The sequence below is a fragment of the Haliotis cracherodii genome, unplaced genomic scaffold (assembly GCF_022045235.1).
Source record: "Haliotis cracherodii isolate W230 unplaced genomic scaffold, xgHalCrac1.p SCAF_15, whole genome shotgun sequence".
NCBI classification, from domain to species: Eukaryota; Metazoa; Mollusca; class Gastropoda; order Lepetellida; family Haliotidae; genus Haliotis; species Haliotis cracherodii.
Window position 1 is genome coordinate 21,118,428 of NW_027266270.1, and position 15,255 is coordinate 21,133,682.

Below are 15,255 nucleotides of genomic sequence, written 5' to 3' on the forward strand. Positions count from 1 at the left end.
TGATGTTGTTAAAAAAAATAATTTGGTGCTGTCTCCGCGCACACTTCTCAAGGAGCAAACCGCCTCGAAGACTTGAAACGTTCGTAACATCTACGCATACAGATTGGATTGTCTTGGATATTAAAAAAGGATTATGCTTGAGAAGTTCTCCAATTTTAGACCCGATGACTATTAAACTTGCACAAGCTTCTTGCTGCTTGGAAACTAACGCATTTTCAGGCAGTGTCTAAAACTCAGCAGAGCAAACTGAGAGCACCGAGAACCAGCACATTTAAAAAACAACTGTAGAGCCATTAGACTGTAGGCCCAAACATTTTAGTTGAAGCAGGGAGACGTACTTTTGCATGATAAATTACAAAACAGAACCAGTCAACCAGAAGCTTTTACCGCTATCACACCGAGCTCCAAGAGACTTTATGGTGATATATGAAACCTACATTTATCTTGGAAAATATCAGTTTGTAAAACATCTTTTCTGCGACATGTCAAACACCATTTGAAAGGTTTATAAGGTTTATTAATATGAAAGATCTGTTTATCAGATTATTTAATCAAAGCATTTATAACTTATTCAAGTTCGTTTTTAATACAAAATATTCCAGCTAACATGCATAACGTCAAGATTAAGCACAAAGGAAGCGAAGATAATGACGATTTTCGGCAATTTTAAGATTTCATAGTTGAGCTATCCACTATCTTGTTATCCCCCGCCCAACAAAGTTGGCGGGGGATATATAAACGGGCTCCGTCCGTCCGTACGTCACCTTTCGTTTCCGGAGCATAATTCAGAAACCGTTCAATATGTTTTCATGAAACTTTTCAGGTCTGTCAAGTACATGCTGAACTGGTGCCTTTTGCTATTTAGAAATTTTAGAAAAAGTTTATAGTTAACGTTTCCATGGCAGCAATATGGACTTAGGTTCCAAACTCTTTTTTTTTCCATGACAAGTTCCACCTCGGTTAAAAAAGGTTAGGGTTTGTTTAGATTTAATTATGTCATAAATTCTGCACCAGGTGCGGGGGATATATCCACGTTAGTGGCAAACTCTTGTTTCTTATTTATATTCATTGTTAAAGTAATAGGAAGATGATGGTAAAAAGAATTTTAAGTATTTTCTATCATCCCATTTTCCCCGACAATGGTGGCTTTCCGCTCGGTGGCATGAGGAATTAGCTCAGTTTTTGAAGATTTGTATAAATAACACATGCGAAGATTCGTTCGATGTTTGGTATCGTTAGAAAGCTCTGATCATCAATGATATTGCTGTAACCTCGCTCAGAGTATTGTCGTAGTTGTAAAATGCGACTTTATAAGATAAAAATTGGATTCTAATGACGTAATCAAATGTAAACGTTCGTGATTGGTCAAAAGCAAGCACCCGAGGCAGCCAATGAATTACAGCAATGGGTACCGACCTCATGTATGATATATTTCAGATGAAGACAAAAGGCTTTGGTCAAATCGTGTTATTTTGAGCGTTTTAAGCGACCTAAAAATATGGAACTTTGTAGACATATCGTACAAGGATACGACCTGTGACAAATATTTCTCATGCATATTCGAGGCGACAAAATTTAATGCCAAGATTTCATTTGCTCATTACACGATTGCACAAAAAGATGAACAAAGTAACTCAGATGTAAGTTTGACAATTTGATATATGTTTGTTGATTATATTTATTACTTTATTTAATTTATTTACAATTTGCTTAAAACGTCATTATATTGCTCTTTGACATATTCGATATAGACCCGTTGTCAAAGCATGTGTCCCAGATTATCTTTTTTCAATAACATTGAAATGGTTCATAATTTTAAATCTATTGACACACAATGATAAATTGGTAGGAAATACGTATTTTCCGACTTTGGGAAAAGTGATAGATTTAATGAATGAATGAAATGACCTTTAGGTTCATGAAACTATATTATTATGTATTTTGACCTGTGGTTTTGAAAGAGTTAACGAGGGGAGTACTTTAAAGCTTCACACTGTTCAAAACCAATCTCAGTGTGTTGATACATTCACCACGCGTACAGCTTAAAATATACTGCAGGACGCAACAGCCTTCTTAAATATATAACTATCACTGAGAGACCAAATTTGTCGGCCTTGGGTCTACGGGCCGATGTCTATTTCAAACACAGTTTTTATGACATGATCGATGATCAGCCTTTGAACGATTTTTAGATCATTTCTAATGGAAAAAGAATTTGTAAAGGCCATGATGTAGGTATTTGGATTAAAGGAACCGTGTACGTGGAACCAGTGCTAACAACTTCCAGAATCGATTCCTCCACCGACACGAGGAACACATAATGCACATGTCATCGATCACAAATGCGTGGATCGATGCTTATGATGTAACTCACTGGATAGTCTGGTTCAAACTCAATTAATTACAGACCGCCGTAATAAAGCTGGAATATTTCTAAGTGCGGCGTAAAACAACAAACCAAACCAAAGTCATCTGTTACGTTGCCTTCTTTGCATTCATATCTAAATGATTTTAACCAGGTACAAGAAGCATACGGTTCTCAGGAACAGAGTTTATCTTGGCTTTCTGCGAACACAAACACCACAGATCAGCACCGGTTCAGACAATCATCAACGACAACGACGATCTGATAACAGTTAACATATCTACACCAAGATCTATGAATGTCATACCGCTCACAACTAAAGTTGTCAAGGACTTCCTAACTTTTGCTCTTCCAAAGGAGACTATTCAGCTCTTTACGTCTAAACACAGCCTTGGCATACATGTAACCAGTGACCAGGAGATCTGTGTGCAAGTATTTAACACAGCCTCTAATTCTATCGGTGCGTTTCTTGCTCTACCAGTGTCGCATCTTGGCACAGAATACAAAGTTGTCACTCTCCATGAATCAAATGTTTGCCTATTAATGATTGTCGCCACTGAAGATGATATGGATGTAACTGTCAACTTCCAGATTGCACAAGGCAAAGTAAACTTTAACAATGTCAACTATCAGTCAGAAGACACATTAAAAATCACCCTTCAAACATATGATACTCTGCAGCTACAGTGCTCAGTAGATCTGTCAGGAACGTATGTGACAGCTACAAAACCCGTTGCAGTCTACTCTGGATCTGACTACACTGAGGTTGATTACTACCAACTCTATGATGGCAAAGACAACATAGTAGAACAGATGCCACCAATCACAGCTCTGGGATCTATGTATGTGTTGCCACTGTTTCCAGATCTACCCGACACATATCAAATAAAGGCTGTAAGCATCAGTGATAACAACTACATTAATGTAAGCGGGAAAACGTATAAACTGGAGAAAGGACAGGTTTTTCTAAGGAAGTTGATTCCTGACAACATACACATTATTACATCGACCGATAAAATTTTATTGACAGTCATTATCAACAACTTTGGCTATTATGGAAGACGACGGTTGATGGAGCTTGACGGGAGTGTACCCTGAAGATAAACGTCAGATTCTAATGTCTAATGTCTAATGGTTTAGAGCCATAGCTCCATCAGGCAAAGTATCCATGGAATATATCTGGTTTATTAATGTAACAGATAAGACCTGTGATATCCGAGAAAGCTCCATCGCCTCTAAAGATAATTTTTCAGATTATGGTGTTGAAATGTTTAATTTCTACCAAAAATAAAGGACCACGTAGACAAGGACCTTGTCACGCTAACTGGTTGTCCAATATATTCTGGGACATTATGGATGAAGGGAAGTGAGACGGCGTGCATGCTGCCTTGGCCAGGCAACTATGTAAGTAAACACCAGAGGTTTCACATAATGCCCACATTTGTATGCCAAAATGTTTATGTGCAGAATCAAAGATATATATTGCTCGACAGAAGAACTATCTTTTGACTTTGACTTAACGGATATGGTTGATAAATATACTCTGCAAGCAAAGAAACGTGATTTTAGATGTATATTTCATATTCCATATAAATAATCAACATATCGATTATTCAAGGTTGGCACACATCATTGTCATTGACCCAGGTTCCACATGGCACATATGGAACAGTAGATGTTCAAGGTGAAGGTTCTCAACATCGTGTACGGCAACCATTCGAGTCCAAGATTGACTGGCATCGTCATCCCATTGAAACAATCACATCCCGAATTGTGATCTAGTGAATGTTCACACACTCTGTAGAGGTTCTGTGGTTGATTTGGTTTAAATCTGGAGATCTGGCGGGCCACGGCAGGACCTGGATGTTGTGATTCCTGAAAAGGGCTGTTGTCAGTCTTGCCGTATAAGGTCTGGCGTTGTCTTGTTGGAAAATGACGTTCGCTTGTTGCATAATGGGAAGTACGTGTGGCCGAAGAATCTAATTTGTGTATCGTTGTGCCGATACATTATCTTGAACTTGATCCAAGTTTGTTCGACTAGTGTAGGGGATAGCTGCCCACATCACCACACTACCACAACCAAGTCTGTCTACTTCCTGTATGCAGCTTCGGGCGTAACGTTCCCCGTAACACGATGTCGGCCATCCGCACCGCGAAGCATAAAAGGTAAATAAACCAAACTTGTCACAGTTGTTGCCTTACACTGTGACGTTGACAACAACATTGACGTCGCAGCCGACGATGCAGGTCCGTCAAAATGACACCTCGAACTGGCCGTCTAGGGCGTAAACGGTTCCGAAACGTAGGGCTGATATCCTACGCAATCCTGGTATTGCTAAGGGGTTGTGGGGTAGCTGCGTGGCTAAAGCGTTTGCTCGTCACACTGAAGGGCCGGGTTCGATTCCCTACGTGGGTACAGTGCCCATTGCTGGTGTCCTCCACCGTGTATTGCTTGAATATTGCTACAAGCGGCGAAAAAACATAATTACTCACTCACTCATAGGTTTTGCCAAAGTTCTTCAGGTAAATGACGTTGTCGGCTTAGTCTGTCCTGTACTCTAGTAGTGATATGTGGTCGACCAGATCTGGGAAGGTCACGCATTGTCCCGTGTGTCTGATAACGAATCCGATATCTTGTGATAGTGTTTAGTGCAACGTGGAAAAAGCTTGCTACAGCTAAATATGATTCTCCTGTTTGCAGTCGGCCGATGGCGTTGTTGCGTCTGGCTTCTGTCAGACGTGGCGTATATTCGCTGTTCACTTGCTGTAAAATTGTGATCAGATACAAATAAAAACGAACATTTTTATCCCAACAAGTGATGTTGCACGTGCATGTTATGTTGGTGTGTTTCGGTGTTTCACGTGGTTGTGTTTGCGATCTCTTTCTGCAGTACCCCATTCTGTCCAAACAAATCAATTCAAATCCATGCAGAAAAAAATACCAATTCATTATTGGTATTAATTTTGTGTGGATGTCGGCAACACTATTTCAAATATTTACGATTTTACTACTTCTGTGTGCTTTTTTCAGAGTATATTACATTTATACACTATTTTGCTCTTTCCCTGAACGTCAAACGAGCTTTTAGCGTGGTCTGCCCGTCATGCAACCCCTCTGAAATAGTTTACACCCTCAGTGTAAACGCTCAAATATTTGACTGTCAGCGCCGAGAGAAAATCTCGTTAAGTGTCTGCCTTCCTGATATGTAAAGCGTGACGGCGTATCTATCAAGTGAGCAACAGTGCCATAGCACTACTTCTCATGATAAGAAGTGATTTCTTGATGCACCACACATCTTATTCACGACACAACTTATAAAAGGCGACTATGCTTGTCGTAAGAGGAGACTGATGGGATCGGTTGGTCAGGCTCACTTACTTGGTTGATGCATGGCATCGTATCCGAATTGCGTGGATCGATGCGTGGATCATGATGTCAATAACTTCTGAGTGCTGCGTTAAACAACATCCAACAATTTGCTCATCATAGTTGTGTGACTGAATAAATGTTGGATACAGACCCAGATCATATGTGTCCTGTTGGATCCAATGGTATCTTTTATGGACCGAAAGGGCGATCTAACGTAATATATTTTATGAGTTACTGGAATGTAGTTTCTGGTCTCAACACATGCTTAATTCTACTCGGTTTGCAAGTCTTCTCTCCGAAACGATGAATGAATGAGTGAGTGAGTCAAAATTTAACATCGCATCGGCATATTTTTTCAGCCACATAGCGTTTGGTTTGGTTTGTTGTTTAACGCCGCACTCAGCAATATTCCAGCTATATGACGGCGCTCTGTAAATAATCGAGTCTGGACCAGACAATCCAGTTATTAATATTATGAGCATCGACCCACGCAATTGGGACCGATGACATGTATCAACCAAATCAGCGAGCTTCTTTCGACAAGCAAGGTTTGCTGAATACAAATACTAACCTGGATCTTCACAGGTCAAACGAATATGTAGCAATGGTATCTCCTATATTCGCAAAAGATTTAAGATCGTTACCAATTGGAAATGTACGTGTACAATGTATATAATATAGAGTGAAACCCCATGCATTGTGGTTACTACCCAGGGAGAAGGGAAACCACTTGATGGTTATTTTTGCTCCATTCAAATTTTTATTTATAACATAAACATGCAGTATTCAGTCAGTGGTGTATGATTTCAGAGACCGTGGGAGAATGGGGCTGAGGGGTTCCCCATCTACAACAGCACATACTGGAGGTTGTATCTGCTTCAGCGTGGATTCTCAGTCCGTGTCCTGTTTGATCGTGTGCATTGGTTCGTCAACCAGTGTTGTGTGCCCACTTTGTTGTGAAGGGACCTTGATTGCTGTTCTATACCCTGGATCAAAATGGCCTTGGACTGTTCCACTGCACAATATTTTCTTCCCGTTTGTAGTTTGTATTCTAATATGATATGCAATAAATGCATAAGGTGCATATATGTCCCAGTTACTATTTTACGACGCTTCAGCAATTTGTCAGCTACATACACGAAGCGATGAGAAATAAACAGGCTGTGAACAGGTCATGAATACGTGGCTCTTATTAAGTCAGTCATGTTTTGTTTGCTTGTTTGTTGAACGCCTCACTCAGCAATATTGCAGCATTAGTACCCACGTGGTGACGCTACAGGTCGTAAGATACTGCATCCGTACCTCACATGTGTGTCGTACAAGGTTGACCATGTTTTATTCGTTTAGATTGGATAACCGTGACCTCTGTCACACCGGGACTACTTTTTTCATTCACAAAAAATCGCGAGACGTCATTCATTTTGTAACTACAAGGCAGAACTGAAGCAATCTCATGTGAGCGAGGGATATTAACAAACATTTTATTAAACCAAACAAGATAGTCACACGCATCAAATTCTGTTTGCATCCTATATAAGTTATGCAATGAGCTTCAACAGACAGATATATAATCGAGCTATATCCATTTACACCCGTGACGCACCCGACTACTTACGCAACTTCCAATTTGATTTAACGTAAAAGGATAAGCGTGGTGAAATGAAGTCAGTTTACTCTATCTGGACAGATATCTAGACTTACTTGGGATGATCCGGTTGTGCCATCAGTGTCCTCTTCGAAGGGTATTTTGTGGCACTGTTTCGGGAGTTGTTTGTTCACGACTACACAACCAGATCGCTCAAAATGAACATTTCCGATAGATATCATTCGAAAGCTCCGTAGAAGTGTGCCTGATTTCTGATTATGTGGCCCAAAATATCCCAAAGGTGAACAATAACATTCCCTATCTCTAGCGTAAAACGCTGAGTAGATCACGGTTGTCTTTTCATATTGGGGTGATGACCTTGCCCTTCGTTCGAAGCTGTCACTGAAAATCAGCAGACTTAGCGATTTGATTTTCACGTCTTCAGTAAAGGGTGGTACAGTAAACATGAATGTCTTTGGCGAACACTCTGATTCCCTCTTCCAAAATGGTACGGACATAAATTCAAATGATTCAAGGAAACCGAACCATCTTGAATGCACAGACCCCGGCAGTGCGAGTGACCGAATGTTGGTCCGATAATCAAAGCGCGGCGCTAATGCAATTTTTCAAATTTTCTTATAGGTGTCCTGCGTACTAACAACATGGTGCTTGAATTCTCATAAGTTGAAGAAATTCTTCCTAAAGGATCTTGAGCGTCGGTGCTGTTATGTTTGCAAACTCAAGTGCTGGCGCATGTTGTTAATGCGTATGCATAGGAATGTAAACAATGCCCATATTTGGGCATAAATCAATATTCATGCGCAACCAGATTTTGCAACCGGTTTCAGTTTGGTCTGTCAACGAACAAAAGTTGTTATGTATTTACACTTACATACATATTTAACGTGGGTAATAAATAAAATACCACACTAATTCTCGTTAGATACCATTTTTACGTAACTCTTGAACTTTCTATGTTATCTGACCTCGCTTTCGCTCGGTCAGGTACCATGGAAAGTCCACTCGTTTCGTAAAAATGGTATCTAACGAGAATGAGTGTAGTATTCTCTATATATGACATGTATCAACCAAGTCAGCGCGCCTGACCACCCGATCCCGTTAGTCGCCTTTTACGACAAGCATAGTCACCTTTTACGGCAAGCATGGGTTGCTGAAGAACCTATTCTACCCCGGTATCTTCACGGGTCCCACGCAATGGGGATCGATGACATGCATCAATCAAGTCAGCGAGCCTGACCACCCGATCCTGTTAGTCGCCTTTTACGACAAACATAGTGGCCTTTTACGGCAAGCATGGGCTGCTGAAGACCTATTCTACCCCGGATATTCACGGGTCGTCAGTCATGTAAATAGCATGTCCTTGTTATGATAAAACATCAAGTGATCAGTTCCATCTCGTTATATTAGTTCGTACACACATTAACGTCATGATAATTCCTGGTCATAATACAAGCATGTCCCAGGCCGCATATGCTTGCCGTACGAGGCGATCGCGACGCATTGGATCAGGTGTTCAGACTACTGAACTTGTTCGATTGCGTGTCATCATGCCCAATACGTTTCTTGTTATATCAACCACTGGTCATGACATCAGGAATGGTGAAACACTTCAAGCCCAGGTTGGGAACAGTAACACATGCTCATATGTATACAAATTGGAAAACTATTATCTGAGCAAAGCGGTAGTAAAATCTTGGCATGTGTTACTTTACATCAGTGTAGGAAATGATGGTAACGGGAATGAGTGATTGAGTGAGTTGGGTTTATGGCCGCTTTATTCCAGTTATATTACGGCGTGTCAGCTTAATGTGGGAGGAAAGCCCGAAGTGATGCAGGTCTCAGACGTTTACCATTTCGGTGAAACCCGCGAGCACGGGTATGGTGCTGACCAACCTAGAAACATAATTGGGGCGAACCGGGATTCGAACCCACAATCATAGGTTTCTGGCGTGCCCAAGGGACGTAACTCTGCATAGCGAATCGCGGCGCCTTAGACGACTGGGCCGCCCGTGCCCCAGTAACAGAAATGAAGCTGATCTGATAATTGGTTTGATACAACAAAAGACATTGCCTCAATGGTTGTAACTTTCATTGGAATTATAAACTAAGATGTACACACTTGACGGGTTCCCTGAATTGACCAGTACAAATCATGCTTTCTATTGATTTCAGTGACCCATTCATTTAATGTTCACCCGCTATGTATTTTGCATCTGTTTCGGCTAATTATCGTGATTGGTTATTTTCTGTCGTTGACGTTTTATATTATCAAATACCAAAAGCAATGAGAAATAAACGGGGTTTATAACAGGTCATCAATACGTTGCTGACAATGATCATTTTTCATCAAAGAAATGCGACAGATAACAACCCAATTTGAACCCCAATATATGGGCATATTTGACCCCAAAACAAACAAAAGCAGAAATTTTAATAGGAGAAGCGGACTCAATGAATTGCAAGGACTGCTACAGCAGTTACGCCGATTTTGTTGCGGAAATGAAGCCGCGATTTGAAGCAGTCCTTCCTGTGCGATCTAGGACATACCTAACTTGGTCAATAATGTTTGTTTGTTTGATTTTTAAGGTCGCACTCCAATATTCCAATAGTCGAGTGACAATCCAGTGATTAACATCATGAGCATCGATCCACGCAATTGGGATACGGTGATATGCATCTACCAGGTCGGCGAGCCTGACCACCAGAACCCGTTGGTCGGCTCTTACGACAAGCATAGTCGCTTTTTAACGCAAGCATGGGTTGCTAAAGACCTATTTTACCCCGGATATTTAGGGGTCTCTCTCGTATGTACGTATAAATTGTTGTAGTCACACTAAGCTGAAATACCGCCGACGTGACTATAAATCTTAAATCACTCACTCATTCTACAACAACTCCTCATGAGCAGAACCACAAAAGGCTGTGTCTTGACATTGAAGAATGATCATGACTGTTTTGGAAAGCGAGCTTTGTACACTCAGAAATTATATGCCCTGACTTGCGGCAATATCTACAATTAGGCTCTCACGAAAATGCATAAGAGTCTTTAGAACCAACTGAAGTAGTACTTGACTTTTTGTCAACAAACTCAGAACCGGACTCTAGGAGGGGATGAACTATCCGTTCCTGATTTGTAATCCTGCGAACTCCTGCCAGTAAACCGTGATGGCTTAAAACTATCCCTGTGAGTTAAAAAAAATTAATTAGCACCCTTGGTAACTGATCCACTTTCTGCTCATCAAGATATGTTACGAATGTCGGTTCACACGCAGGCGACTGAGCTTGTCGTTGTCGTAAGAGGCGACGAACGGAATCGGGTGGTCAGACTCGCTGATTTGGTTGATGCTTGTCATCGATCCCAATTGCGCGGATCGATGTTCATGATATTAATCACTGGATTGTCTGGTCCAGACTCGATTATTTACAGACCAACTTACGTAAAACCAGGAAAACCAACTGCCTCAAACCTCAAAATCACCTTTGACCTCGTGTGAGGTACACCACCTGTAAAACTAGAGTTTCCTTCACCATTGCAAACTCTCCAAAAGTAGGGCAGTCTGTTTTCCTGGCATACCTTTACTTTTGCCTGTAAGTTTCTATTCATAGGCTTTGTCGAAAGAGTCGATTAACGGGATCGGATGGTCTGGCTCGCTGACTTGGTTGATGCATATCATTGTATCCCAATTACGTGGATCGATGCTCATGATGATGTCAATCACTGGATTGTCTGGTCCAGACTGGTTCAATTACAGACCGCCGTCATATAGCTTGAATATTGCTGAGTGCGGCGTTATACAACAATCCAACCAATCAACCCTCATGTGACTGGACGCATATTTGAGAACATTTAGAACATGGCTGGCTTGTAATACTGATTTGATAGTTTTGTCATCCAAGTTGAATATTACTCATTCAAGTTTGTAAGTAATGTTAAATTTAGTGTCTTTAGAGGCATGTCCATATTTCATTTCTGTTATTCTATCATTCCAAACCAAATCATGATTTAAACCTAAAGCAGAGGTATAGTATATATTTTTATGACTTATGAACAAGTTACCTTAGCTCAAGTACGCAAATGTGTTTTGCAACTGTACATGTATATCCCTCAAGCACCTGTGTTCGTGCGTATGTGTATCTGTATTTTAATTTACAGTTTGCAGGTACATGTTACTGTAATGTATTGCCCATTTCTAATATCCTTTACATAAAGGGTTTTACCACGAGTGTTTTAATATGGAAAATACTGACACTGTTACTTCAGATGAAAATGCGATCTATTTTGGACTGAAACCCAAGCATAGGTTTTTAACGAGAAGTTTTCGTCACATTGTTACCAAAAATAGAGCCAAACACAAATGGATGACGCCACTAGAAGCATGGACATTAACAAGATAATGATAATGATTCTGATGCAATGTTTCCTGAAATGATTTTGGATATTTGTATGTGCTGATCAGGGATAACAGTTAGTATTCACTGACTAGACGTTTCACTACTGGGCAAAACCCATGAACACATGTATGGTAGTGACAAACCAAGAACCATTATCATTGCAAATCAGAGATTCGAAGCCTTATATCTTATGACTCTACAACACCTCAGGGAAGCGACTGTCCACAACGAATTGTGGCGCCTCGACGCGGGTGACTGGCTTACTAGTGCCACCAAAAGTATGTGACAACAACTGTAGGTCTTGAAAAACAAACATACATGTAGATTTCGTGAACAGTACCGTTTATTTTGGTGGAAGAACCAACAAGGATTAATTCAACACGTCATTAGGGTACGGAACACGTGGGTTGAGTCATGTGAGTGTCCTACAGATTTGCACGATCGGAACAACAGCATGTAAGCATTTGAGTTATCAAAACCGGAACCAAAGGTGCCGTTTCGGGTATATCACAGGATTTGTATGACCCCATTTTGTTCGTCAGTGGTTACATGAGTTATGTATGGCCCACGTCATACATAGCGGTCACACAAACATTTCCTATTTTTTCGTAAAGCTTCATTAAAAAATTCTTTATGTCGATACTCAAATCAGTCAACCCGTTTTCTTGGACAATTGGAAACGAATATAGGAAAACAAATATTAGTCATACAAATTGAAACTGGTGATGGAATATTGAAATGAAACAGGAAATAAAAAAAGATTGAAACAACCAGCATTTTACAGGTCACAAAACATCTATGTATAAATGAAAGGACAGGAGTTTGAAAGTGTCAACATTGAGGGCCACTACATGTACAGGAACATGTTTACAAGAACTGAAACGACCAGTGAGGTCATCGCAAACGTCTCACGATCCGCAACACTCCCACCTGTAACGGAAAAACAATAGGTCATGCTATAAATATAATACATACTATAAGCCGGTGCTCAGCATCCTTAATATAATATTGAATATGACTTTGTACGTTGTGTAAGCATAAACTTGCTCTGGGAATATCATGTATATCATTTGAGAGGTCTGAGGGACAACAATATATACTTACACATGGCGTTGGTTGTTTGGGTGTTAGCGTCAGTCAGAAGAGCTGTCTGGGTGGTGCTGGCACACCCTGCCTCGGCAGTGGTGGTGATGGCAGAGAGGCAAGTCTTCAGTGTAGTCAGTACACTGTTGGAAAAAAAATAATATACATACGTTGGAAACGATCATAATTTCTTCGCTAAAGTATTGACCAATTCAAATGTTTAGGTGTAGTGAATGAGGAAAACTTAAACGTGGCACCACCCCAATCATGTGGTGGTCTAAAGTGGTCTATTTGCAAAGTCATAGGGTTACCTCTTGAACGATAAGGGGTAAATTTAAGTTTCCATTTCACTTGTCCATTGCTGTGCTATGAGATAATGTTACGTATTGATGTTAATTCACTCACGTGCAATATGTGGCGCTAGTGGCAGCGGCTCCCTTTGCAGCGTCGACCTCACACTGGCACGTGGAAGTTAGGGCTGGAGAAATATCAACAAAATAGACTACGTTTCAGGTTCTAACCTTGGTGCATAAAGACATGGAAACGAGCCATATATCTCCCGATTTACCAGTAACAGTTAGCCGTTGATGTTCAAAAATAATACCCTCTGGTTTTTACCGAAGTGCTCTATGATCTGTTTCAGTGATACTTCCTGGCCACTTGACCTAACTGACATGGGTTAAATGTTGTTGTTTGTTGACGATGGTCTGTAAATAATTGAGTCTGGACCAGACAATCCAGTGATTGACATCCTGAGTATCGATCCACGCGATTGGGATACGTTGACATGCATCAACCACGTCAACGTTAGTCGACAAGCATGGGTTGCTAAGACCTATTCTACCCCTGATTCATCACGGGTCTCATAGGTTAAAACGCATCTTTATACTCCTGTATTACAATACTAAAACATTCAATACCACCGAAACACAAGTACCACTGGCTCTCTGATAGTAAAGTATAACTATCAAATATTCAAGTACTGGGTTTAGGAGTTGCCCCCTTGGGTGTGCCAAGATCTGCTTACAATTTATTCCAGGACGTCGCCAGAGTCATACATCACTTATGGATTTTCTCGTACATTAAACTCAGACACAGTGAAAAGGCGGAACCATTGTTCAAAGAATCGAAGAGACACAACTCACGTACATGTACATCAATGATGGCGTGTTTTGCATTAAGGACTGTATTCCTTAATGTAAAGTGCCTACCTGGACAATCCCTTTCTGGCAGTGCTGCTCTTGTTGTTTCAGAAGTCGTTGCAATAGCGCTCTTGGTCGTAATACCGTCACAGCCTGGTGATTGGGCTGTTCTCAGGCAACTCAGCTCAGTTTTATGAGCGCTAGAATACATAGTTACGTAGACACGGTCAAATGAGTATCGTTGCTGGCAGGTAAACTGATATACGTTTAATGTTAGAATTTTCAGATAAACAAATCAAGTTTTCCTTCAAGGATGTATTGAAAACGTTTTACAAAACCTGTCAATGGGTAGGCTCAAACTAATTTCCAGAACTATGAGAAGTATCATCTGTGTCTTCATTAAACAGGGAAATTCAATATATGCAGGAAGAGATATGGATTGTTTGATTGGTTGGTTTGCATCGGGGACGATGACACTCAATCAACCAAGTCAACGGATCTGACCACAGTATTCATTTAGTTTCTCTTTAATTCTCTTAATGTACATATAGTTCAACTATTTCAACGTAAGTGCATTTTTTTGCATCAGTCCCTTTTGGTGCAGCATCGAAAGCTCTCAGGCAGACACATGTGTCCTCAAAAGCTGTAAGAAATGGGAATCGCGAGTTAGAATAATTTTACATGCATCATTTATTATGAATGGATGCATATTTCAGAAGCTCCTTTCGAATGAAACACTATTGACCATGTCAGTATTTGCATTTGTTTACTTACTGCGGCTGCCGTCTTTAGATCAGCCATGGTGCCAACACAGGGAGCAGTAGTCAGTGGATAGAGGCATGCGTACTGGGCCTTGTAGGCACTAGGACAAAGAAGGAAACTGATATTGTACATACATAATACAAACGGAAAACGGAATTCTCAGACATCAGTTAATATCCCGAGCATGTACCCTGCACCAGTCAACAAGTGAGTAATGTATTTGATAAATGGAACTCTGCAAACCTATCCTTTCCAATGTAGGCATTTTCGTTGTTTCGGGGCGGTACAATGCAGTAGAGTAGAGATTTCCTTTGATTGTAGAAATGGTTTTGTCTCATTTATTTTACTGCTCTTCTCTCGTTGTGTGTATTCGTCACGTTGTACCCAAAGTGGGCGTACCAAATTGACATTGTGTCTCAATGATAATGACGTTTTGTCATTTCAGAATAAAACAGAGTACTTCAGTGTTTGAGTGGATGATTTATCCATTTAATGACTATTGGTATAGATGGGCATATAACGTAGCATATGGTCG

At 40.6% G+C, this 15,255-nt stretch overlaps 1 protein-coding gene and 1 pseudogene across 1 annotated transcript; both read right to left on the reverse strand.

Moving 5' to 3' along the window:
• LOC139462368 (serine-rich adhesin for platelets-like) overlaps positions 1–15,255 on the reverse strand; it is a 120,571-nt pseudogene that overhangs the window by 64,595 nt on the left and 40,721 nt on the right.
• On the reverse strand, positions 12,581–14,169 carry LOC139462590 (uncharacterized). The gene is made up of 4 exons (XM_071244427.1): positions 14,028–14,169; positions 13,222–13,294; positions 12,838–12,959; positions 12,581–12,663 (listed from the first exon to the last, which is right to left on the reverse strand). Exons 1-4 carry the CDS (start codon positions 14,167–14,169, stop codon positions 12,581–12,583), a joined length of 420 nt encoding a protein of 139 aa, XP_071100528.1.